The 24151-nt window shown below is 48.9% G+C and overlaps 2 protein-coding genes across 2 annotated transcripts; both read left to right on the top strand.

Annotated features, from left to right (window-relative positions):
* Positions 1-1046: 1046 nt before the first annotated feature.
* LRIT1 (leucine rich repeat, Ig-like and transmembrane domains 1) lies at positions 1047-11445 on the top strand (the record flags this gene model as incomplete). Its single annotated transcript, XM_080823048.1, has 4 exons — positions 1047-1168; positions 4888-5354; positions 8742-9047; positions 10104-11445. 4 exons carry the CDS (start codon positions 1047-1049, stop codon positions 11075-11077), a joined length of 1869 nt encoding a protein of 622 aa, XP_080679174.1. The 3' UTR covers positions 11078-11445.
* Positions 11446-16987: 5542 nt separating this feature from the next.
* LRIT2 (leucine rich repeat, Ig-like and transmembrane domains 2) lies at positions 16988-21104 on the top strand (the record flags this gene model as incomplete). The annotated part of the gene is made up of 3 exons (XM_080822932.1): positions 16988-17097; positions 17602-18383; positions 20356-21104. 3 exons carry the CDS (start codon positions 16988-16990, stop codon positions 21102-21104), a joined length of 1641 nt encoding a protein of 546 aa, XP_080679058.1.
* Positions 21105-24151: the final 3047 nt, after the last annotated feature.

The following is a 24151-nucleotide window of genomic DNA, read 5'->3' on the forward strand; positions in this document are numbered from 1 at the left end:
TGTTTATCTCTCCTGTAAAACCTTACAATGTCTATGATTCGACAAGGTGGGAGGCAGGCAACAAGCAGCAAAAACTCAAAGTGCTTTCTCTAAGAAGTCCTGAGATCCTGCTCTGGGACTTTGCTCAGAGTATGATAACCAGAGGAGAGGGATGCTCTCTGTCTTCATGCAGAGACACCTCACACCTTTGGCATTGATGGTGATGCCCACAAGGGCTTGGCTTGGACAGTGTGTTCTGAGACAGGATGTCCAGGGGGCATTCAGGGAGCCAGCAGCTTGCTCAGCAGAGTGGGAAAGTTCACGAGGCCATGGGACATGCCTCTGCGGTCTCTCCCAAGATCTTTGAATCTTTCCAATACCTCTAGGAGTAAGTACTTGTAAGTACTAGTGAAACTGAACACTTACAACTTAGGAGGGGGCTTCTATTCCCACAGGCCATCAAAATCTGGGAAACGTGGGGTGTTGATTATTCACAAACATGTGGGGTAGAATAATATGACTTCCCTTTTTCAGATGATGAAGAGATTATGTAACTTATCCTAGTCAATGGGTAGAGCTGGGATTTGAACCCTCACCCTTGAGCTGTCACGGGAGAGAATTTCCAGTGGCCCTTATCAGAAGCCAGGTCTGTCTTCATCTTCTCTGAGCCCAGGTACCCAGGCAGGGTCTTTGTAGCCCACAGCCTGGCTGGCATGAGGTGACCTTGCAGGTGGACAGCCAAGCTGGCCAGTCCACTTGCTCTTGAGTCGCTGCCCACCCGCCCCACCTTGCCACTCCCTGGCCTCTCTGGGCTTGTGGCTGTTGCTACCGAAGAGGATCCCTGCCCCTCACCCTCAGGACTGGGTGATTCCAGGAGCTATAAGCCGCTAAGTGCTGTGGCCAGGGCTCTCCTCCCTAATCCCTGGCCTGTCCCTGTTTATCCGATGGCCCAGGAGGGGTGTGGAGGGGGCTGATGAGCCAGTGGGCAGCTGCTGGGCTTCCTGGGCCAAGACGACAGAGCAGCGCAGGGACAGGCCCCTGCCTGGGCTACAGAGGAGCCAGGAGCCATGAGGGTAGCAGTGGGCATGCTCTGGCTCCTGGCCCTCTGGGGGCACCCCCAAGCCCAGGGCTCCTGCCCCTCTCAATGCAGCTGCAGCCTCCATATCCTGGGTGATGGCAGCAAGGCCAGGTATGGCATCAGGTGTGGGGGATGGGTAGCCTCCTCCCCTCACCCCCTCTCCCCGGGTCCCTGTAGAATCTCGGCTGGGTTGGGAGGCCTGGATGCAGGGTCCCCAGAACATGGCTGGGTGATACCTTCATCTTTGGACCCTTGAGACCCAGGTGTCCCAGGGGGCTGGTCTGTTCTGCATTGTCCTCCAGCCAGCAGGGCATGGGAAGTACCAAGTCCCTTTACACATGGGAGTGGGGGTGGGGCACCAGTGTGCCCACTCCGGGAAATCCTTCCTGAGTCCTCTTCCAGGATCCTGGTGGTGAGGAACCCTCTAAAGCGGGGGGGGGGGGGGGGGTGTTCCTCCCCCTTACCTCTTTCTTTTCCTCTCCTTCCTTTCTTCTTCCCATTCCACCATCCTCCCTGTATCTCCCAGCCCCTTTTCTCCAGGGCCTCTTCCATTCTCTTGCCTCGGCTCCTGGGGGTACACAGTCACATCCCAGGTATTTCATACCACCCCGCCCATAATGCGACCACCTGCCTTCTCCTGCTTTCTCCACTTTGGGCTCCTCTGGCCTAGCCCCCAGGAGCCTTGGCCTCAACCCATTTCTTTGGGCTCTCGGAAAGGCCAGGAATCCTCATTCCATACAGGCAAGCACCCCTCAATTCTCAGCCTTTTCTTTCACTTCCCTAAGCCCCACCTGAGCCCTGAGAGTACCTCCATCCTCTCCTCCTCCACTTCCATGGGATGTTCCAAAGCCCCCGTGATCTGTGAACCCTTGCTCTTCCATCATGGGCCACTCTCCTTTTTCTCTCCGGCAGTCTTTACACCATCTTTTCTCTGATATCTTCAACTTACCCACTAATGACCATTGCATTTCCCAACTTGCTCAGGGATTTTAGCTCCTGGCACAGGGTCTTTCCTAATATCTTTTCAACACTTTGGAATTGTATTCTCCTTTCCTCCCATGTTTTAGGTGGCTGCTGGGAGCCACTGAGGTTTCTGATCAGAGCAGCAAGTTATCAGAGTGACCCTTACAATGATCCTGGCAATGCATGTTGGGTTGATTGGGTGTGAGGAGAAGGAGTGAATGGAGAGGCATTCCCATGAAAGGATATCCATGTGGTCTGAAGAACAAGAAAAGCTCCATTCTTGACCCAAGTCTCTGATGTTCCAACCCACATGGATCATTAGATGTAAGGACCCTTTCCCCAAGGAAAGGCAGAGCAGAGCCCTGAGCAGGCCAGGAGATAGCCCACAGTGCCGGACAGTGTGACCAGGGTGATGAAGAGCCTCCCCTGCCCACCGAACCCTAAAGAAAGCACAGGGCTCAAAGTCACACAGCATCGGTGACAGACCTGGTCATAGAACCCAGAGCTTTAGCTCCATCTCCAGATCTCTTCTCATCTGATGATGCTGTCATGAGCAGGGATGAGGGGAGAGCACCCCAGATTAATCTTAAGATAGAAAATAAAATTCCAAGGTCACTTTCCAGGGCCATCACTGTCAGCCAGTGGCCATCCCTCCTGTGAAGCTGGAGCTCTTACCACCAGTTCTACCTGCCTGACAGTCCCATGACTGATACGCGCGAAACCACCTGCCTATTTTGTCCTAGGAGGGCAATGATGCCGTGAAAGGCTCTAGGGACCCTGAGGTCCTTGGTGGCCACAGGCACAGATAGCGCAGTCAGAGGGAGGCTCCTCTTGTGTCCCAGATGTCTTCTTCAGCTTTCCTCCAACCAGTGCCTGTGAGAGGGGTCAGTCCTTATACCTGAGCTGCCCATACTCCCTGCCCACCCTCCATGTTCCCACATCATGAACATGGTGTGTGCACTCTTGGTACTCTTGGCTACTGCAGTTTCTAGGGGGGCCCAGTCTGGGCATCTGGACAGAGGGTGTGACCATGTCCTTTAGGCCCATTTTGCCCCATTAGATGTGCTACTGGCCTGTGCTGGCTTCTTAGTGATTTCTTTGATTCTTCCCTTGATGACATGTTTTCATGTTTTCCCACCTTTCAAGACATGTTTTCTCACCACCACCTTCCTCCCACCTACAACAAGACCTTCTTCCTTGCAGCATCCAAACCTCCATTATCACTGAAAATACCACGGCCTCCAGTGTTCTTTCATCCTTAGCTGGATTATAGGCTATATGGGGACACAGAGAGAGCATCAGTGAGTTGGCTATTCTCGTGAATCTCTACAGCACCCATCACTCAGGAGGGGGTCCATGTATAGCTCAGGAATGTGAGTGGGTGGGAGTCACTGTGCCTTTTGTGGACACCACTGTGACCAAAAAAAGCCAACCAAGTCTAGCCAGTGGACTTTGAGCGTTCAAGCTGAGCTGATGGATGCTGGCAGAGGGTGCTACCCTGGGAACGCCACAACGAACAACGCATTGTGACATTATTACAGTAAGAGAACCAACTCGCCTAGCAAAGCAAAACATGACTCCTGTCCCCACCTCCTCCCCTGTGAGCCGAGAAGCCCTCCAGATGGAACAGACTGGACAAGGGCTGAGTCCCTCAAGGAGTTTTATCTCCTTGAGAATCTTCCCGTCTTTACCTTATGTGACCGTGCTGCTGCTCTCCAGGATAGCATGCAACACAGCCTTGAATGGCAGGCTCTTGGAAGGCAAGCCCTGCTTCCTTTTCTCTCTCTAGCCTCTGTTTTAGTGTTAAATTTAATAGAATAAGGTTTAGGACGTCGCTCTCTGGGCAGAGGGATCGTTGCAAGGAGCTTGCAGTGCTGGGATGCCGAACTTTGTGATAGTGTCAATAAAGAGCGTGGCACTCCGGCAGGTGACAGATATGCAGAGTGGGTACACAATGTGACCTCATTTGATCCCTGAAACCCTGAGAGGTGGAATCTGTTACTGGAAACTGAGGAAATAGAAGTTATACAACGGACTCAAGGACACATAACCCCAAGCAGATAGCCCAGATATGAATCCAATTGCGGGGCCCCAAAGTCCCAGCTCTTAGAGGCCTTCATCATCTTGTGGTCCCTGAGTCAGGGCAGTCCTGAAGGACCCAGTGTACGGCTTCCATTTCTGACGCCCACTGAGATAAACTGTATATATACACACACACACACACACACATACATATACATATAAATATATATAAAATTTATATTTATGTATTTTTTAATTTTTTATTTCTTTTCAGCGAAACAGCATTCATTGTTTTTGCACCACACCCAGTGCTCCATGCAATCCCTGCCCTCCCTAATACCCACCACCTGGTTCCCCCAACCTCCCACCCCCCTATATTTATATATTTTTAATGAAGATAAGCCAAAGTGGTCACCAAAACTGAGATATAATTTAACAAAGGAACACTTTTAATACCTACCTACGTGCCATGCTGCAGTACACAAAATGATCTCAGGGTTTATGAATACTATTCATTCTTAGTGCTGGCAGGCGGTGTGAGCTGTAATGAAGAGGACAGTTTAAGCTTGAGGTCCTTCGGGCCAGCGACGAGACCAAGGGGCCCTGTGCGAGGGTCTGAAAGCAAGAACCACCCCCCCCCATCCCCGCCCCGCGAAGGGAAATCAGGAGGCTGCTTGTTTCCCGGCCCACGTCCAGGGCCCACGGCAGTTCGGAGCCTGGGTTCGGGGGTCCGGTGTTCGGTGCAGACCAGAAGACGCCTTGTGAAAGGAGGTCCGGGAGGGAGTGGGAGAGGGTGTCGGATCCCACAGGATCGTCACTCAAATGTCCCCCATTTCTGTGACCAGGACGGTGGTGTGCAACGACCCCGACATGACCCTGCCCCCCGCGTCGCTCCCTCCCGACACCTCCAGACTGCGCCTGGAGCGGACGGCCATTCGCAGGGTGCCCGGGGAGGTCTTCAAGCCGCTGGGCCGCCTTGAGCAGCTGTGGCTGCCCTACAACGCCCTCAGCGAGCTCAGCGCCCTGATGCTGCGGGGCCTGCGCCGCCTGCGCGAGCTGCGCCTGCCCGGGAACCGCCTGGCCGCCTTCCCCTGGGCGGCGCTCAAGGACGCCCCCCAGCTGCGGCTGCTGGACCTGCAAGCCAACCGGCTCGCCGCGGTGCCGCCCGAGGCCGCGCGCTTCCTGGGGAACCTCACCTTCCTCGACCTCTCCAACAACCAGCTGTTGAGGCTCCCGCAGGAGCTGGTGGCCACCTGGGCTCACCCGCAGACCGCGCCCGTCCTTCCCGGGCACCGCACCAGGCTGGTGCTAGGTAAGAGGCGGCATTCTTCTCTTGGAGCCACCTTGTGCATGGGGCTGGGGGGGTGGGGGGCGGTGAGTGGGAGGTGGTGTCTTAGCCAAATTATTAAGCCTCTTTGAGTCTCTGTTCCTTACCTGAAAAACAGAAATCACGCCTGCCTTGTGGGTTCGAGGGAAGATTGGGTAAGAGGCACACACTGGCCTTTCCACTGGCCGCTTTGGAGCTCAAGCTGCTGCCAGTGGAAAGCCCAGCGCTGCCTCTTACTAGCTGTGTGTCCCTGGGGAAATTGCTTAGCTTCTCTGTGCCTTGGTTCCCCTCTGCAAAGAGAGAATGATAATAATATCTCTCTCAAAGGTTGTGTTGCAGGTAAAAAGACAGTCCTTAGCATATGGTAGGTACATGTGGCAGGCACAGTAATGTCCCACCCAGCTCCCTGTCCAAGTAGGACTGGCTGCCACACTTTTCCAGGGGCTGTCAGCAGCAGCCTTCAGCTGTTGGCACTGTCAGGGAAAGCCTTCACAGCAGAATAGCCTTGACCAAGACCATGCACCCTTTCTGGACACAGCCTCCATCCCAAGACCTGTCAGGTGGGAGTCTAAGGGCCCAGACACTTGGCATAACTAAGATGGGCTATTTCAGCTCCGGAACCCCCAGGGGTTCACCAGACCCCCATTCATCTCAGGTCCATGTCTCCCTCCTGCTCCCTTCCTTCCTCTCCTCCTTAATGAACATGCCGCGTGCTAATCTTCATCTCGGGGTCTGCTTCCCGGAAACCCAACCTCTGACAATCTTCAAGGCTTGTGACTACCCCCATCCCCTTGAGAGTCTCCTTGGAGCACTAAGCATGCATACATGGCAGGAAGGTGGTCCTAGCTCTTTGCTAACTGGTCAGTCCTTACAGGCCATCTAGCATTAGTGTGGTCCTGAAGCTTTCCTAATTTCTTGCCCTCTCGTAGAACTTGACCTTTGCTGCATCCCAGGGTAGATAGCATAAGTACAAGGCCCTTTGTTTCATAGAACAAACACAACCTAGGGATCAGTAAGCCGCGGTTTGGGCCTAAGGCTCATGTCAGATAGACTGGTTCTCTTTCCTCTGTCCTGTGAAGGGATGGGAACCTTGATGGCATTGTGGCAGAGGGTGGGTGGTAGGGAGTGGATGGGTAGTAGCAGGAGAGACACCTCCCAGCAGGATGTGCCTGGGGCAGGCCTTGGCTTGTAGGGGTTCAGCACCAGGGGCTAGGGAAAGCTTAGAATGGCTTGGGGCACCTTCTGCCCTAAGGCCCAGGAGAGTCTCAGGAGGAGGGAATATTGAGAAGCCCTACTGACTAGAAGCAGGGCAGGGAACAGCAAGCCCCATTCCAGCTGCATCCACTGGGCAGACGTTCTCACCTGATAAAGGATAGTGTATAGGATAGTACTTACATGGAAAAAATTGTTTATTTGAAAATAAAATTTAACTAAGTACCCTTTAAATGATATATTCATATATATATTATATATGTTTTACAGAAAAAGCTAAAGACTGTTTTGTTCCTTCTTCTGATTCTAATTCCTACTTCCCCTTCTAACAGGTAGCCACTGTTATATTTGCATGCTCCCTATCTTTTAAAATGCATTTACATGCATATATATACATATATATATGCACATAGAAATTCTTTGTGTGTTTTACATAAAATTTCATACTGTACAGACCATATTGTTTATATCAACCAGCACTAACTTTTTCACTCAACAGTATGTCTTGGAGATCTAGTTACTACCAATGGATCCATTTCGTTTTTTGTAAACTGCATAATTTTCCATAGTAGACTTACAGTTAATTTAGCCATTCTCCCTTTAATGGACTTTTAGATTCCTTCCATTATTTTACTAAAACCTATGATGATACAGAGAACATTCTTGACAATGCCTCCTTGGGCATGCAAATGTTTCTCTCGGATAGGAACTGAAAAGGGGAATCCTAGGTCATGGAGTGTGCACATTAGACATTTGGATATCAATCTGATAGTCTCCAAGTGGCTGGGCCATTTCTCCCCCACGCCCACCAGTAATGCGTGAGACCACCCATGCAGATGTTCCCACTCTGAAAGTTTATTGCCCGTCAATGTGGGGTCTTAGTTCTAGGTGCTGGGGATATAGCAGAAAAGAAGATAGATGAAAATCTCTTCCCTCATGAGGCTAATAATGAACATGGTCGGAACATTTGACTTTTGCCAGTCTGAGGGGTAAACATTTCCCTGTCATTTAACTTTCCTGTTTGGATTAATTCTCTGGGGACTCTCTTACCACAGGTGAAAGCCAGCTAGCTCACCACCACAGTGGGGCAGGGACAATTCTCAGGGTACATTTACCCAGTGACACAGGGTAGCAGCTACCAGAGGGATGGGGTGAGGAGGGGTGGGGGAAGGAACTGGCATCCCCCCAGCAAGTGTTCAGAAGGACCTCAGAGTCGTGGATGCACAAGCAGATGCAGTCAAATGCTCAGCCCCTGAGCTATACCCCCTGTACAAGCAGATGAATGTAATCCCCCCACCCCCTGATGTTTCCGCTTCCAACCATATCAAATATATGTATGTAAATAAATCATATGCCATTGATTCTCAGACATACTATCAAATTTAGTAACAATCTTTGGAAAATAAAAAGAGACCACATTAAATGCATTCATTTCATATTTTAGAAATGCAAACATATAAAAAAGGAACTGTGACTTAGAAGTGAGGACACATGATACCCCTCTATCTGTAGAAGTTTCTTGGGCAGGCTGGGTACAGAGATGTACTTTCATCTCTATAAAGAAGTTCAATTTTAAAGTAAAGAAGTCTGTGGATATGACATAGGATTTGATTTCCTGGACTTCTCACTCCTCCACTTTTGAGCTTGTGCCAAAGGGGTCATGGCTCAGAACAGTCACCTTCATTGCTAGCGTGATGCTGAAAGTGCCATGTAAGCTGGGAGGACAGAGGTCAAGGGCCAGGGGTCATGAAAAAAACTTGGGGAAATTTTGAATTTGAGAATTTTGAGAAATGGATTTTGGCATTTGGCAGGTGTTGCTGAAATACTCATCGCCTGACCAGTAGCCTGAAAGGCTCAGTCCAAGGACAGCAGCAGGAATTGCCAATTTTGTCAGCATGCTGCATGACTTACCCAAAAGCTTACTATGATTTACCTTTGTTTATGCTTGTAGCAGCTCTGAAAGGGAAGTGCTGCTACCATTAAGATTAAGAACCAGGCTTAAGGTTCCACAGCTAGCGAGGCAAGGAGCTGGACCTGGAGGCCAGTTCTGCTGACTCTGAGCTCAGGACATGCCTTGTCCTCCCTGAGGGGGAAGAGGAGCTGGGCGTGGGGATCTGAATATCGAGGGCTCACCACCTGCCTCCCTTCTCACCCCTGCAGGGCTGCAGGACAACCCCTGGGCCTGCGACTGCCGCCTCTATGACCTGGCCCTTTTCCTGGAAGGCTGGGCCCCACATCTGGCCTTCATAGAGTCCAGGCTGAAGTGCGCCAGCCCACGCAGCCTGGCCGGAGTGGCCTTCAGCCAGCTGGAACTGAGGAAGTGCCAGAGTCCAGGGCTCCGTCCAGGGGCAGCCAGCGTCAGGTCCCCACTGGGCAGTGCGGTATTGCTACGTTGTGGGGCCACCGGCGTCCCTGGGCCAGAGATGAGCTGGAGGAGAGCCAACGGGCACCCACTCAAAGGCACAGGTGTGTGGGCTACAGAGACTGTGCAGACTCTGTCGGGGGAGGTCGGGGGACAGTGGCTCTCAACCTGTCCTATGTGTTCCAGGAGCCACTCGATCTGGAATCTGGGCCCACCTGGGAGGAACAAGACTCTGCCATTTAGGTGGAAGATACTCTTAGTATATTTAATATTTAGAGTAAGTGTCCAGCTGTAATTGTTAAGCCAGTATCACGAGGAGTAATTAACCACATGAGTTACTATCTCTTGAGCGCCTCACGTGTTAACTGTGCTATGCACACAGTGTCCCTGAACTTTAAAGAACAACCTGATTATCCTTCTTGTTTTGTACGTAAACAGACTCTGAGAGGCTGAGCACTTGGCTTACAGCTCACAGCCTGTGTTCTTTCTGCTGTGTAGACAGAGATGGTTCATCTCTGGCCTGGGGTAGTGGGGTTTGCAGGAGTCATGGCCCACCTATGTGCAGAAAGGGGGTCGAGGAGCGATCATTTCTTAGCACCTGACCGGAAAACCTTACGTCTCTGCCACTTTCTTCGGCGTCTCCTTCAATTAGGTTGGCAAGTGTTTCTCTAAGACTGTGAGTTTGAAACCAGTTTACAAGCAAAACTGGATCAAGATCTCCATTATGTAAAACAGAGCTGGAAATGCTGGTGTTGGGGTGGCAAGTGGGTCTGGACAGGGTCACCAAGCACTTCCAGCTGGGCCTCTGTCTCATGTTCACCTGACCCACCTTACCCCCCGAAGCGCTGCCGGCTGCCCCAAGGAGTCCGTTCTATAGGACTCCAGAGCCCTGGAGAATATTGCTTGAATACCGCAAATTTTGGAAGGCAGATCATCTGTAGACTTGGCCTGAGCTAGGTCTCCCCACTCTGAACCCCAGTGATCTTGATCCCCTTGGCTAGTCTAAGGAGAGTTGAATGACTTCCAGTGTCTTCTCGGGATGACAAGGTCTGCTGTGTATACAAGAGTATGCACAGTCCAGGGACTATGAACTTGGCCCTGGCGAGAAGCTGGGGGCTGATGAGCCCATTCATTTCCCCCCTATGCTTCTTTCCCCACAGTGCACCAGGAAGTCTCCAGTGATGGCACAAGCTGGACGCTGCTGGGCCTGCCTGCTGTGTCCCTCCTTGACTCTGGAGACTATATCTGCCAGGCCAAGAACTTTCTGGGAGTCTCTGAGACTGTCATCTCCCTATCCATCACGGAGCCTCAGGCTTCCACAGAACGGAGTGGGAGCCCAGGGGCACTGTGGACAAAGACAGGGGAGGGGGCGGAAGCGGCTGCGTACAACAAGATGGTGGCCAGGCATGTCCCTGACATCCCCGGACCTGCTGTTCCGGGACCCACTGGGTCCCCTGTGCCCAACACGAAGGGAGAGCTGACCCTCCAGCACTTCCAGGTGGAGACTCCAGGAGAGCGCGCAAGTGGGCAGGCAGGACGCCAGGAGGCCCGAATGGTGAGGTCTCTCAAGGTGGTGGGAGACACTTACCAGAGCGTGACCTTGGTGTGGAAGGCCCCCCAGGCTGGGAACACAACCACCTTCAGTGTCCTGTACGCGGTCTTCGGGCAGCACAACATGTGGCGGGTGGTGGTGCCGCCTGGGAAGACCAGCGTCACCATCCGTGGGCTAACGCCCAAGACCAAGTACGTGGCGTGTGTCTGTGTGCGGGACCTGATGCCCCAGAAGGAGCAGTGTGTCATCTTCTCCACGGACGGGGTGGTGGATGCCGAGGCCACTCAGCGGCTCATCAACGTGGTGGTGATCAGTGTGGCCGTTGTCATCGCCCTGCCCCTCACCCTGCTCGTGTGCTGCGGAGCTGTGCAGCGGCGCTGCCGCAAGTGCCACACGGGGGGCTCTGCCGAGGCCACGGGGGCCTACGTCAACCTGGAGAGGCTGGGCCACAGCGAGGACGGCTCCGAGCTGTCCCAGCACAGCCTCAGTGAGGCCGACAGGCTCCTCTCCGCCCGGTCCAGTCTGGACTCTCAGGTCCTGGGCTCCAGGGGGGGCAGGCGGATCAATGAGTACTTTTGCTGAGGGGGGGCCACTCCCCTCCAGATGCCCACACACCTGCTCTGGCCCATTCTCCCTCGGCCCCTCCCACCTGCTTACCCTGACACCTGGGTCCACACTCACCCACTCTTTCCCGCTCGGGTACCCTCTTCCTCAGACCTTTACCCACAGCGACAACCGGTAACGCTTATTAAGCACTTCTGGTATGCCAGGAAGTGTTCTAAGTGCTTTATGTACATTAACTTAATCCATTCTCGTCACAGCCCTTTGCAGCAGGAGCTACGTGTTCCCCCCATTTTCCTGGAGAAGAAACCGGGGGATTAACTAACTTGCCTGTATCAGTCATTTTTTTTTTTTTTTCTGTGTAACAAATAAAGCAAAATCTCAGTGGTATACGGCGACAAGCACTTATTATCATGCAATGACAGGTCTGCGGGTTGACCCAGGTGGTTCTGCCCCATGAGTTCTCTTTGGGGCCCCGGATGGAGAGTCAGTGGCTGCCTGGGTCAGGCGGCTTTCCTGGAGGGGTGGGATGATATCAGAAGCATGAGCAGAAATAGGCGACGTCTCCTGAGTTCTCAACTTTAGAACTGGCACGCTGCCCTGGCCACGCATATCCTACCTGCCAAAGCAAGTCCCAGTGCCGAAGCCAACTTTCAAAGAGCAGCCAAGGACAGTTCTCCCAGGGATGTTACAGTGGGGCAGGAAATGGCTTGCTGAGCAGTGATCTGATCTGCTGCGTTGCCCATGAGGCTCACAGCGAGCAAATGACAGCTCTGAAATCTGGACCAGGAATTGGTTCCAGAGCTGACAGTCCTTACCGCTCCCCTCACTGGCATCTTGATTACATTTATGCTAACTCACATGCTGGGGTCCAGCCTCGGCAGTCCCCAAGGTGTCCCCGAAGGAGGAGTGGTGTTGGCAAAATGAAAGGGAGAGCCACACAGTGAGTTCTGGACAGTAGTCAGGCATCTCCATCTTTGTTCTGATTATCGAGCTTCTTATATAGGCAGTTTAATTGGGGTAGGGGGTTACAAGCACTTATCAGATAATTTCCTCTTTGTTCACCCCATGTTATTTTTAGTTAAGCCATGATGGTACAGACTGGCACCAGGGATGGGGGACAGGGTCTTGCTTCTCGAGTAATCATGTCTCTCAGAAAGCCATGGGAGGTAGCACAAATATGTGCTTTTTGGTAACTTATTCTGGGGTCTGCAGGAAAACAAGAGATAGGTTAATGGAAAACAAGAAGCTATAGGGATGAACTAGATAATAAAGAACTGTAGGAAAACAAGAGATAGGTTAATGGAAAACGAGAAGCTTTCTGAAGAAACTAAGTATATAGGAGGGAAGTAGGAACGAGAAGGCGTTACCTTTGCAGGAGGCAGGGTGTATTTTAGTGGCTCAGTTTGTGAAAGCTTTGGACAAACATCAACTTAGGTAGGAGACCGTCTATTGCGGTACACATTTAAAGTTCTCCATTGTCCTAGGTACAGAATAATCTATCTCCTTGGAGTTGCTCCGGCCCATAAGCCTGAGAGATGTTTCCGGCAGATTAGCAAGGGACTCTTTATTTGAGAGAGATACAGGGATCAGAGGAAAAGGCAAGAGACTAACAGACCATGCTTACCTGCGGGGCTATGCCGCCCTCGGCAGTCACCTGAGGTGGCGATCCCGCCCTGGCAGGGTTAGGCCAGCATTAGTTCAAACCTTAACCTAGCGGGGCAATGCCCTTGACCAGGCCTCGTGGCTCCCAACACCCACAGACACGCACACACACAGTCTCTTTATGCATTAGCCACAATCGTTCAGTCCCGCACATGCAGGGATGTATGCTGTGTCCTCACTGTCTACACTTAGGGATTCTAACGTTTTTGTCCCTGGGTGCCATTCTTCCTAGATCATCATTTGATTTTCAGTAAATTCTAGAGGTTTAGATGATGCTGAACAGACTCCTGCTCATTTACTCTCAGACTGGAGGAATGTGGGTCTGAGGGAGCATTCAGGGTGGGTGACACGGTGCATTCAACACACAGCGCACCTCTGTCCCCATGCAGCGGCCTTTGTTATTTGACTAAACTTCCCTGGGTGCCTGAGGGTATCTCAGGGCCTTCCCAGTTATTCAGGAAGCCATTTCAAAGTGGGATTCCTGTTCAGTTTGCTTAAAACTGGAGAACCGCTGAGAGATTGTCTCTGCACACAAGTGAGGGTGAATGTTCCCAGCAAAAGGGTCAATGTTGTGTCTTGTCTGCAGGCCTGAGCTCTAACAAAGGGGCATCCAGGGTGTTTGGTGCCAAGGCCTTTAGCTAACAACTGAGGAAATTTGGGGATAGCAAGAGGTTCAAGGAAACTATTTTGCTGGTATCAACTAAGAGACTCCGTATTGTGTTGAACCGTTGCCAAATATGAAACAGTGTGATGTAGTGATTTCTTTTCTTTCTTGAAGATTTTATTTATTTATGAAAAATAGAGAAGAGGGAGGAGGAGAGAGAGAGTGAGCGGGGGTGGGGGAGAGGAGCAGAGGGAGAGGGACAAGCAGACTCCATCCTGAGTGCAGGGCTTAATCCCAGGACCTTGGGTTCATGACCTGAGCTGAAACCAAGAGTCAGACACTCAACCAACTGAGCCACCCAGGTGTCCCAGCGCAGTGATTTCTAAAGTTTCTGTACTCCCTTTCATATTTACAAAAGACCTTACAACATATTTTCCTATTCTCTTCCATTTGATCTTTACATTAACCCATTATGGAGGCTAAGCTACTTGATTTTACAGATGAAAACACTGAAGCCCAATGAGTTGAATAATTCTTAGAGGGTAGCAATCAGTTTTTCCTGGAGGGTCTAAGCTTTTGATAACTTTCTGCCAGGCTGAGGGTCTTTATTCAGTGTTGATCTCTGCAGTGCAATCTACAGCAAATTCAGTATGGAAATGGATTTTTTTTCAAGTCACTGAAAACCATAAGAACCATAAGACCACCAGTATACATGCGCATGGTATTTTCACATATGGATATTTTCTGGCCATCATTTGGAGGATACATCTGAACATAACTTAAGGGCCATAGCCATTGGTAAGAGAAATTATTTGGTTGGGAGATGACGAGACCACAGTATACATCATGGGTCAACAAACATATTCTGTAAAGAAAATCAGGTTAGTGAATAGTGTAGGCTCTGTCACTACTACTCAGCTCCTCTGATGGAATGTGAAAGCAGCCATAGATAATATGTAGGTTAATGGGCATGGATGTATTCCAATAAAACGTTATTCACAAAAACAGGTGGCAGGCTGGATTTGGCTCCCAGGCTATAGTTTCCCAACCCCTGCTATAAATTTATCAAGGTATTTCTGCTGTTGAGACCCAAGACTCAATTCTGATTGTTTGATATATGAGACTGACAGGCTCTCCCCCAATTAGCACCAATATAAATGCAATAGATGAAAGCAGCCACCTATTGAAATAGTGAGGAAACTTCCTCTAAATGATTGACAGAGCCAATCAAGATTGAGCAATTATTGGCCCAAAGACAAATAAGATCCAATTAGTTTTATTAAATCTTGTTTGATGAATATTCAGGAATTGAAAGCAAGAATTTATTAGTGTTTATCCAATATTATGTGGATGTGTGTGTGTGTGAGAGAGAGAGAGAGACAGAGACGGGGACAGACAGAGAGGCAGAGACAGAGAGACAATTCAAACTTTTCAATGATTCATTAAGACCTACTTGGGTGGGTCTGGATGGAATGACCCCCAAGATGCTTTCAATTCCCCTTGTTGTTATATCTCTTGAGTTTAGGGACAACACTTAGTTATTTGAGGTAAATGACATAACCCAGCTTTAATTGTCCCACTCTCTTGCCTTAGTTGACAACACAGCTACACATCTGTGCCCATACGCCAAATAAGAAAATCAGAAGATGAGGGAGGTCAAGAGAGAAGGAGCAGTGCAGAAGCGGCCTGCATAATTCCAGAGATGACATGCCAGTGGTTGTCTTCTCAGGCTTTCAGCAAACCAACGGAAGGTTAGGTTCAGCTGGATTCACTGGACGAGGGTAGCCTGGGATGAACATAGAAGAAATTGTGGGGGATGGAGATATCTTGAGTTCCTTATATTTGGAGGTGAGAAAATAACTCACTAGTGGGTTGTGATGCAGTGAATTAAATCAAATTTTTCCAAAAAGAAAGCTTGATAAAATCTTGGCCAACCTGGTGCAAACCTCTGGAGTGAGATCAGAGTGCCCCCCGCCCCCCCCCCCCATTAGACCAAACTCGCTGGGCCCTTGGGACCTCTTCACCCTCAGTTGCTGTATATGGGTTGCTTTGGGAAGGGCATGATCTCATGCAAGCAATCTTTGCAGCTGATCATGAACCCACTCCTTGAAGGGGGTCTAGGCCACACATCTCCATGTCTAGCACAAGCTTTGCACCCACTGCACTTTCTTTGTTTTGATTTTTACCTTAAGAGGACTTCAGAGATCTAGCCATATAGTAGAGCTAGACAAGAAACTCGAACAAATATATTTGGCTTTGATGGAAAGCCTGGAATGTAATCAGCTTAGTTGGTGACCCATTTCCCTTGTCACTGGTTAACTACTAAGAGGATTTTCTTCCTTGAGGCCTTTTGTACAGTATAATGTATATCCTGAGTCTTAGGGGAACTCATGGAATGTCAATATTTACCAGGAAGTACCTTGTAGTCTCTTGTAGACAGCATATGGATGGGTCATCCTTTAAAAAATTTTTTTTTATTTATTTAAGAGAGAGAAAGAGAGAGAACAAGGAGGGGAGCAGCAGTTAGAGGAAGAGAGAGAAGCAGTCTTACTGCTGAGAAGAAAGCCTGGTGTGGGGCTTGATGTGGGCTTGATCCTAGGACCGTGGGATCAGCTGCTCTTCAAGAGTCTGTTAGTGTAGGAAGGGAATTAACATAATTACTGTATGTTAGATACTTTATTTTACATAACCTCGAAGTTTCCTAGAAACGCAGTAAAGTATTCATTAATTTCCTCATTTTGCAGAGAAGAAACTGAGACTCCTGGAGGTTAAGTGACCTTCCAAAGATCTCAAGACAAGGAAGCATCAACTAGAGAGAAGACTCCATGGCGTAGGGCCTAAAAAACTTTGCCCACCAATGGATTCCTTGCACCTAGAAAGTGTGTGGAGAGGGCCAATAAATAGTTGTTGAATTATTAAGGAGTGGAAGAGTAAGTGCCCCAAATCACATATATCTCACCTTAAAACATAAGTCTCATGTTTATCATGTGAAATACATAGCATTCATGGAAAGTTGTGAGATCCAGGATAACAAACACACATTTCCTTAATCAAAAAATGCAGTCTTGTGTTTTAACCTCTGCACTGTGATGCTTCTCTGACTCTGCTCATCCATGTGGCAGAGGCAGCTGTCTTAATGCAGTATAAGAATGAATCCATCACATGAGGTGTGGGGAGAAAACCAGGGACGGCAGTGGTCCCATCTTTGTCACCCACCCTCTGCATTCACTTCTAGAGAGTGGTTGAAAATTTGAGCTTTCAGGAGCCAATTGTGATAGATGAAGTATTAGATGGATTCTGGCCTGATAACCAGAACCACAGTGCTCAGGATAGTATTACCTGCTTGTTTCTAAGATCATTTTTAAGAAACTGAGGGAAGGCGGTATCTGTGCTGAATAGGACAGTTGGTTTAGAGTTTGCTTCGCAGACTAAAGAACCAGACAAAGGGTGAATTCTGTGATCTTAGTTAAGAGGCATAGCTCCCTCTTCATGGGTTCTTACTGAGCTTGGGATCTGGGCCATAACAGACCTATGAGCATCCAGGGGCTTTGCCACTGCTGTGCTGACCTACATCACCATGGATTACCAATAATAGGATCTGTCACTCGGAAGCTTGGGCTATACTTATTCAAAACTTACAAGGTGGTTTCTTACAGGAGAATATGGCTTCAGTTTCCCATTATTTCCTGATAGTTCTGATCTTTCTGGATTCACCTGCGGCTCAGCCACCCTGTTTGCCAGGATGTACCTGCTCAGAGGACAGTTTTGGCAGGTGGGCTATGCTGACAAGATGCCAGGAGGTTGTAGGGGATGGGCTTTCTTTAGAGATGAAGTGGAGTGGGAACAGACCTAGATTTGGCAGGAAATCAGCCAAATCTCTAGTTGGTGCTGAACTTTGGAGAACTGTGCACTTTTACCAAAATGGGTCTCTTTATTTCAAGTGAATAACACCTATTTTTTCTTTAAATTCATATGTCTAATGCCAGAATAAATCTGATCTCGCTTGCCTGATGTTCTTCTTTCTTAAAGAAATATGTACTTATTTTAGAGAGAGACAGAGAGTGAGAGAATGTGCATGAGTTGGGGGAGGGGCAGAGGGAGAGAGAGAGAGAGGTAAAGTAGACTCCCTGCTGAGCTGGGAACTCAGTTCGGGGCTTGATCTCAGGACCCTGAGATCATGACCTGCATGTAACCAAAAGTCAGTTGCTTAACTGACTGAGCCACCCATGAGACTCTCACAATATTCACCTTAAAGCTTTTGTGGTTTCTTGTACAGGGCTCTGCAGTGCATATCTATCTCTTTAGGAAAGATCCCAAGGAACCATCCTGAACAGTTAAAGTTGTTGAGAATTGAAAATTCACCCTTATTTGAACTGCCTCGAGGGTCCTTCATCAACATGAGCACATTGGAATACCTTTGGCTTAATTTTAACAACGTCACTGTGATACACCCGGGAGCCCTAGAGCACCTGTCAGAACTGAAAGAGCTGAGACTAGAGGGGAACAAGCTCCGTTCAGTACCATGGACAGCATTCCAAGCCACGCCTCTCCTGAGGGTCTTGGATCTCAAACACAACAGGATCAATGTGCTCCCTGAACTAGCTCTTCAGTTCTTGATCAACCTGACCTACCTTGACCTATCCTCCAATAGGCTTACAGTTGTATCTAAGAATGTCTTCTTGAACTGGCTAGTCTACCAGAAACATCCGCAGCCTGGCTGTGGAGCCAAGGTTCTCTCCAGCATGGTGCTAGCACTGCACAACAACCCCTGGGTATGTGACTGTCGCCTGAGGGGACTTGTCCAGTTTGTAAAGTCCATCAGCATCCCGGTCATCCTGATGAATTCCTACCTGATGTGCCAACGACCTCTCTCCAAGGCAGGGCAACTTTTTCGTGAAACTGAGCTCAGTGCTTGCATGAAGCCACAGGTCTCAACCCCCAGTGCCAGTGTCACCATCCAGATGGGACAGAATGTGACCCTGAGATGCCAGGCACGGGCCAGCCCGTCACCAACCATTGCGTGGACTTACCCCCTAAGCATGTGGAGGGAATTCGATGGTAAGCCACAGACACCCTCTCAATGTATCTGGCGGAATAGTGAGGTCTTACAGCAATCCAGTCCTCAGTAGGGATGTTCTATACTGGATCAATTGCAAAGTAAGGGTGCCGGTAAGATTGGGGTGGGCCTGACACCACAACAGAAAGTACCCACCACAACAGAAAGTTTCCAAGACAGAGTTCCACTACTGGCATGATTTCAAATGGTTGCATGCAGATCTCTATGGGATATATATATATATATATATATATATATATATATATATATATAAATATTTGACATATTGTATAAATATTATAAAATTATATATTAACAAATATGTTCTTTGAGAGTCTTCTAGATGCAAAATACTATGCTGCGTATTTTTAAATCATAGAATTCCTGACTAGGACTGATTCTAGAGATTATCTATTAATTATTTCCTAAAATTTCTGGAGCAGACTCATCTGGGGTACTTGTTTGAAATAAGATTTCCAGGCCCTGCCCTGGAGATTCAGATTCCTTGTGTCTAGGGAAGGGTCTGAGGTTAATGTATATTGACTAGGGTTCCCTCTTCTCCACTCCTCCTTTCCCAAGTAATTCTCACCATTGGGCAAGGTTGGGAATTCCTAGATACTGGTTGAATTTTATACTTCCCACCACTGTGTTATTCAGATCTTATTGGTTTGAAGTTGTAATACTGGGACCTTGGGTGAGGAAATGACCCCCATGGGCCCCAACATTGGGATTCAAGCCTGCCTCTCATGTCCTGAAACTCTATGCTCTCTTTTCATACCTCAGCTGCAATCACCTTTATTGCTACCCTACAGGGTTGGGACACAGCACAAGGCCAAGGAGGCCTCCCTGGTGACATCTTAATGCTGTCTAGACAACAACTAGAAATATATGAGTAAAACTTGAGAAATACAGTCAGTTACCCATATATTTGTTATGCATAGTGACAAACTGCTGGAAGATTAAAAAATACCTAACAAAATGAACTGTTGACTTTTTCCTATCATTTTAACCACATCTTATTGGGTTAAGATTAAATACCAGGGAAGAAGAAATGTAGGATTTATTTTTGTAGCATCTTGAAGAACAGTGAGATGCATGCACATGTCTTTTTTAGTGTTCTGTAGTCAGTTTCTTTGGTACCATGTTATATGTATCCTCTCGGTAATAACACAGCTCACACTGAGCACTTACTATCAAACTTAAGGAATGAGTACTATTATTATCCCATTTTACCAATGAGGAAATTGAGGCCAAAAGTATCTAAGCAAATGGTCCAAGACCATAGACTTAGTAAGGGATAGAATCTAGGCATTTGGATCCAGACTCTGAGCCTCTCCATATCTGGGAAGTAAAAAGGCAATTCTTTTTTAAAATTTTTTAAAGATTTATTTATTTATTTTAGAAAGAGAGAGCACAAGTGGGGGGAGGGACAGAGGGAGATGGAGAGAGAGGGAGAATAGCAGACTCCCTGATGAGCGTGGAGCCCAACACAGGACTCGATCTCATGACCCTGAGATCATGGCTTGAGCTGAAACCAAGAGTTGGATGCTTCACTGACAGAGCCACCCAGGTGCCCCCAAAAGGCAATTTTTGAAGCTCACAATACCACATCGTTGTAAGAGATCTCCCCAAAACCATGCTGTTAGCTCAGTAACACTTCCAGTGGTTTGCTGGGAACAGCTAGTGAAGTTGGAAGTGTGGTCTTTATAGGCAGAAGAATGAGGTTCCCGATTAGTCACCGCCTCTGAACATCTCTCCCTGTGGGCAAGTTGCCTATTCGCTCCTCTCCTCAGCTTCTTATGTGCGAAACTGGAGTACTTACCTTACAGGAGGGCTGAGAGGTAAATACGCAACACCAAACATTGCTTAATAAATGGTCACCTCCAGCTTAAAAAGAAATAACTGGCATTGCTGAACTGTCCAGCTTTTTGTCAGAGACGTGTCTATCGAGCTGTTTTGCTCTCTCTTTCCCAGTGTTGACTTCGTCTACCGCAGAAGACACTGCTGTGTCGGAACTGGTCATACCTGCTGTCCATCTGGTAGACAGAGGCAATTACACCTGTGTGGCCTCCAACTTCCTGGGTAGGAGCACCGTTGTCATCTCCCTCCACGTCCAGCCCACCCAGGCCCTGCCTCCCTCTTTCGCTTCACAGGACAATGCCTATGTTGACCTGCGGGTCGTCAAGCAGACAGTGCACGGGATTTTGCTGGAGTGGTTGGCAGTGGCAGATGCCCCCGAGGAGAAATGGTTCACCCTCTACCTTACATCAGATGAAACGCTCAGGAAGGAAGTGGTGCACCTTGGCCCCGGAATCAACACGTACGCCGTGGAGAACCTCCTTCCTGGCACAAAATATGAGGCATGCCTCAGCCTGGAGGGCCAGCCCGCACGCCGGGGCCGGTGTGTGGTCTTCGTGACGGGCAGAGACCACCGCGAGCTGGAGGGCCGGGAGCGCCTGCTGCATGTTGCAGTGGTCCTGTGTGCTGTGCTGCTTGTGGTGCCCGTGGGTGCCTACGTCTGGGCAGCCCAGGCTCCCTGCAGCTGCGGGGAATGGACGCTGCACTGCTGTCCTCAGCGCAGGAAGGCCCCCAGGTGCCCGCGTGCGGCGCCACGGCAGTGGGACTCCTCCTGCAGAGAACCCATAGAAGTCCGTGAGGATGGCCTGGGCCCCAGAGATGCTGAAGGGCATGAGGAGAAAGACAGAGAGGAAGACTGGGGCTGAGCAGCTCAGGCTGGGCATGGGCAGTCATGGGGGGGGGGCATTGTGGCAGGGAACGTGGGGCATTAGTCCCCAAACCCACCTTCTGTGGCAACTCAGCTTGCCTTGACCCATTTATTTAACACTATTTATTGAGCACTTACTCTGTTCCAGGCACTGAACTTGACACAATGATCAGGAAGACACAATTCTTCATGGAAGGGATGCTGGTCCAATTAATTATCTTACTACACATGATGGCTAGAAGTCAACACATGTTACTCTTTCCAGAGATATAGCCCTGTAACAATTACATAGGACATGCTGCATGTGCTATCCTATTGGAGAAAGGTAGAATTCCACCCCTTTCTAGAGGTGAACGAGCAGAAGCCCAGCAAGTTACGGTGGCTTGTGCAACATCACCCAGCTAACCAGCTGGCGGGGGCACCGCTCGAGAGGGGCTCTCATTCCATTGTTTCCCCTAAATGTCTGCTCTGCCACATTCTTGTGTCTCCTTCAGAAAGTATTCTTCTTCCTCTTACTGCAAATTCCCAATGAGATCACATAAATTTGAGCCTCTAAAAAGCTCCCCTATGGGGCAATGAGAATCTGATGGGTGATGTGACTCTCTGTTTGTGGGTGTCTGTGTCCCCATGAGCAGTCCTTGGGGCTCTGGAGAGCCTGGAGCCATTAGGACAGAAGAACAGGAGACTGGTTGCAACCCAGGGCTCATGCTCCAGGGATTGTTAGAAAGTAGAGTTGAGGGGCACCTGGGTGGCTCAGTGGGTTAGGGCCTCTGCCTTCTGCTCGAGTCATGATCCCAGGGTCCTGGGATCGAGCCCTGCGTCGGCTCTCTGCTTAGTGGGGAGCCTGCTTCCTTCTCTCTCTCTGTCTGCCTCTCTGTCTACTTGTGATCTCTGTCTGTCAAATAAATAAACAAAATCTTAAAAAAAAAAAAAAGAAAGAAAGAAAGAAAAGAAAGTAGAGTTGAAAGGGCCATACCCAGAAGGAACAGAATCTGTATAGAATCAAATGACCCTATAATCATTATTATTATCACCTACAAATGGGAGGGGGGCTACAGAACCCTGATTGCCATCCAGTCTTAATGCGATTCTGAGCTTCAGGCTTATTTTTCCAGCCCCATGTCCCTAGCGTCTCAGCTCTGAGGACAAGTGTTTATTACACGAATGAGGGTATAATCTCCACTCCCTTCCCCTATTAAATGTTTCAAGTTCTCCTATTAAACCCCTGAGAGGTAATTGTCTCCTCTATCTGGGTGCACATGGAGTGTACCCGTGAACCCCAGAGAACCTCATTGTCCCTCCAGGCAGCCCTGCTGGTTGGTGATCTTTCTCAGGATTTAAACCCACATCTGCCTTTCTGCAGCTTCTCATGGGCCACAGGAAAATCCCCTGAAGACTGTTGATTATAAGCTGGTCTCTCTGTAACTTTCCAAGAAATATTTTCTCCCTCCCTCCCGCCTTCTTCACCAATTCCTAGTCATCCTTCCAGGCCCATTTCGTGTATCATGGTCTCCTAAGCTTAAAAAAAAAATAGCTACAGAGACATGATCACACCTAAGAACATATATTTTAAAGTCATATATACATATGTATAGTTATATGTATATAAACAACACTTACATGCATGTAATGCCGTAGAGAGTTTGTTCATGAGTAATTTCCCATGATACCTTTTGAAGAAACATGGTCAGAGCAAAGCAAGAGCTTGCACTTCTAGTGGCCTCTGTGTCTTTCCCTCCATAGAATCAGAATCTATCTACGGGTCATGCAGGGTACAGCAATTCTGAAGTGACCTGGGGCTACCCGGAAGGCAAGAGTGGATGTTCTGGCCTCCACTTCCAGCAAAGAAAGCTTCGTGGTGGGTGTGGGGCAGAAGGGACAGGTTAGGGGGAAGGGCCATGGAGGACACGTGTAACATAGCAGGGGCAACATCCAGGTTCTTCTACGGACATGGAAATTCAGGGAGAGGATTCAAGGTCTGGAGAGGATTCCTAATTATTTCAAGACCCTTGGATTGCCCTTAAAAAAAAAAAAAATCTGGGACGCCTGGGTGGCTCAGTTGGTTAAGCAGCTGCCTTCGGCTCAGGTCATGATCCCAGTGTCCTGGGATCGAGTCCCACATCGGGCTCCTTGCTCGGCGGGGAGCCTGCTTCTCCCTCTGCCTCTGCCTACCACTCTGTCTGCCTGCGCTTGCTCTCTCTCTCTCTAACAAATAAATAAATTAAAAAAAAAATTCTAGGGTAAAGACGCACATTCTCCAGCTCGATTAGGCAATGTGATGACAGCAGGGTTAAGAACATAGCCTCTGGGTGACCGGGTGGCTCAGTGGGTTAAGCCTCTGCCTTCGGCTCAGGTCATGATCTCAGGGTCCTGGGATTGAGCCCCACATCTGGCTCTCTGCTCAGCAGGGAGGCTTCTTCCCCTCTCTCTCTCTGCCTGCCCCTCTGCCTACTTGTGATCTCTCTCTCTCTGTCAAATAAATAAACAAAATCTTCTAAAAGAAAGAAAGAAAGGAAGGAAGGAAGGAAGAAAACAGGCTCTGGGACCCAGGAACACAGGAACTCTGTTTCCTGGGCTTAAGTTCTAGCTTTGCTTCCTACAGGCTTTGTGAATTTGGGAAAATCACTCTATTGTTCTGTGCCTCAAATTCCTCATTCAAAAAAAATGAGGAAATAATACTACCTGCTCGTAGGGTTTTCCTGACGATTAATGAGTTTTCACATGTAAAGCTCTCAGAACAATGCCTGGCACATAGTAAGCCCTCAATAAATGTCATCACAATAAGCGTTATCACCATTAAGAGTATCTCAATCTGTTGACTGGATAAAGAAGATGCGGTATATACATGCAATGGAATACTATGCAGCCATCAAAAGAAATGAAATCTTGCCATTTGTGACGACGTGGATGGAACTAGAGGGTATTATGCTTAGTGAAATAAGTCAGTTGGAGAAGGACAACTATCATATGATCTCCCTGATATGAGGAAGTGGAGATGCAACGTGGGGGCTTGGGGGGTAGGAAAAGAATAAATGAAACAAGATG

The sequence above is a fragment of the Martes martes genome (assembly GCF_963455335.1).
Source record: "Martes martes genome assembly, chromosome: 14".
Taxonomy (NCBI): domain Eukaryota; kingdom Metazoa; phylum Chordata; class Mammalia; order Carnivora; family Mustelidae; genus Martes; species Martes martes.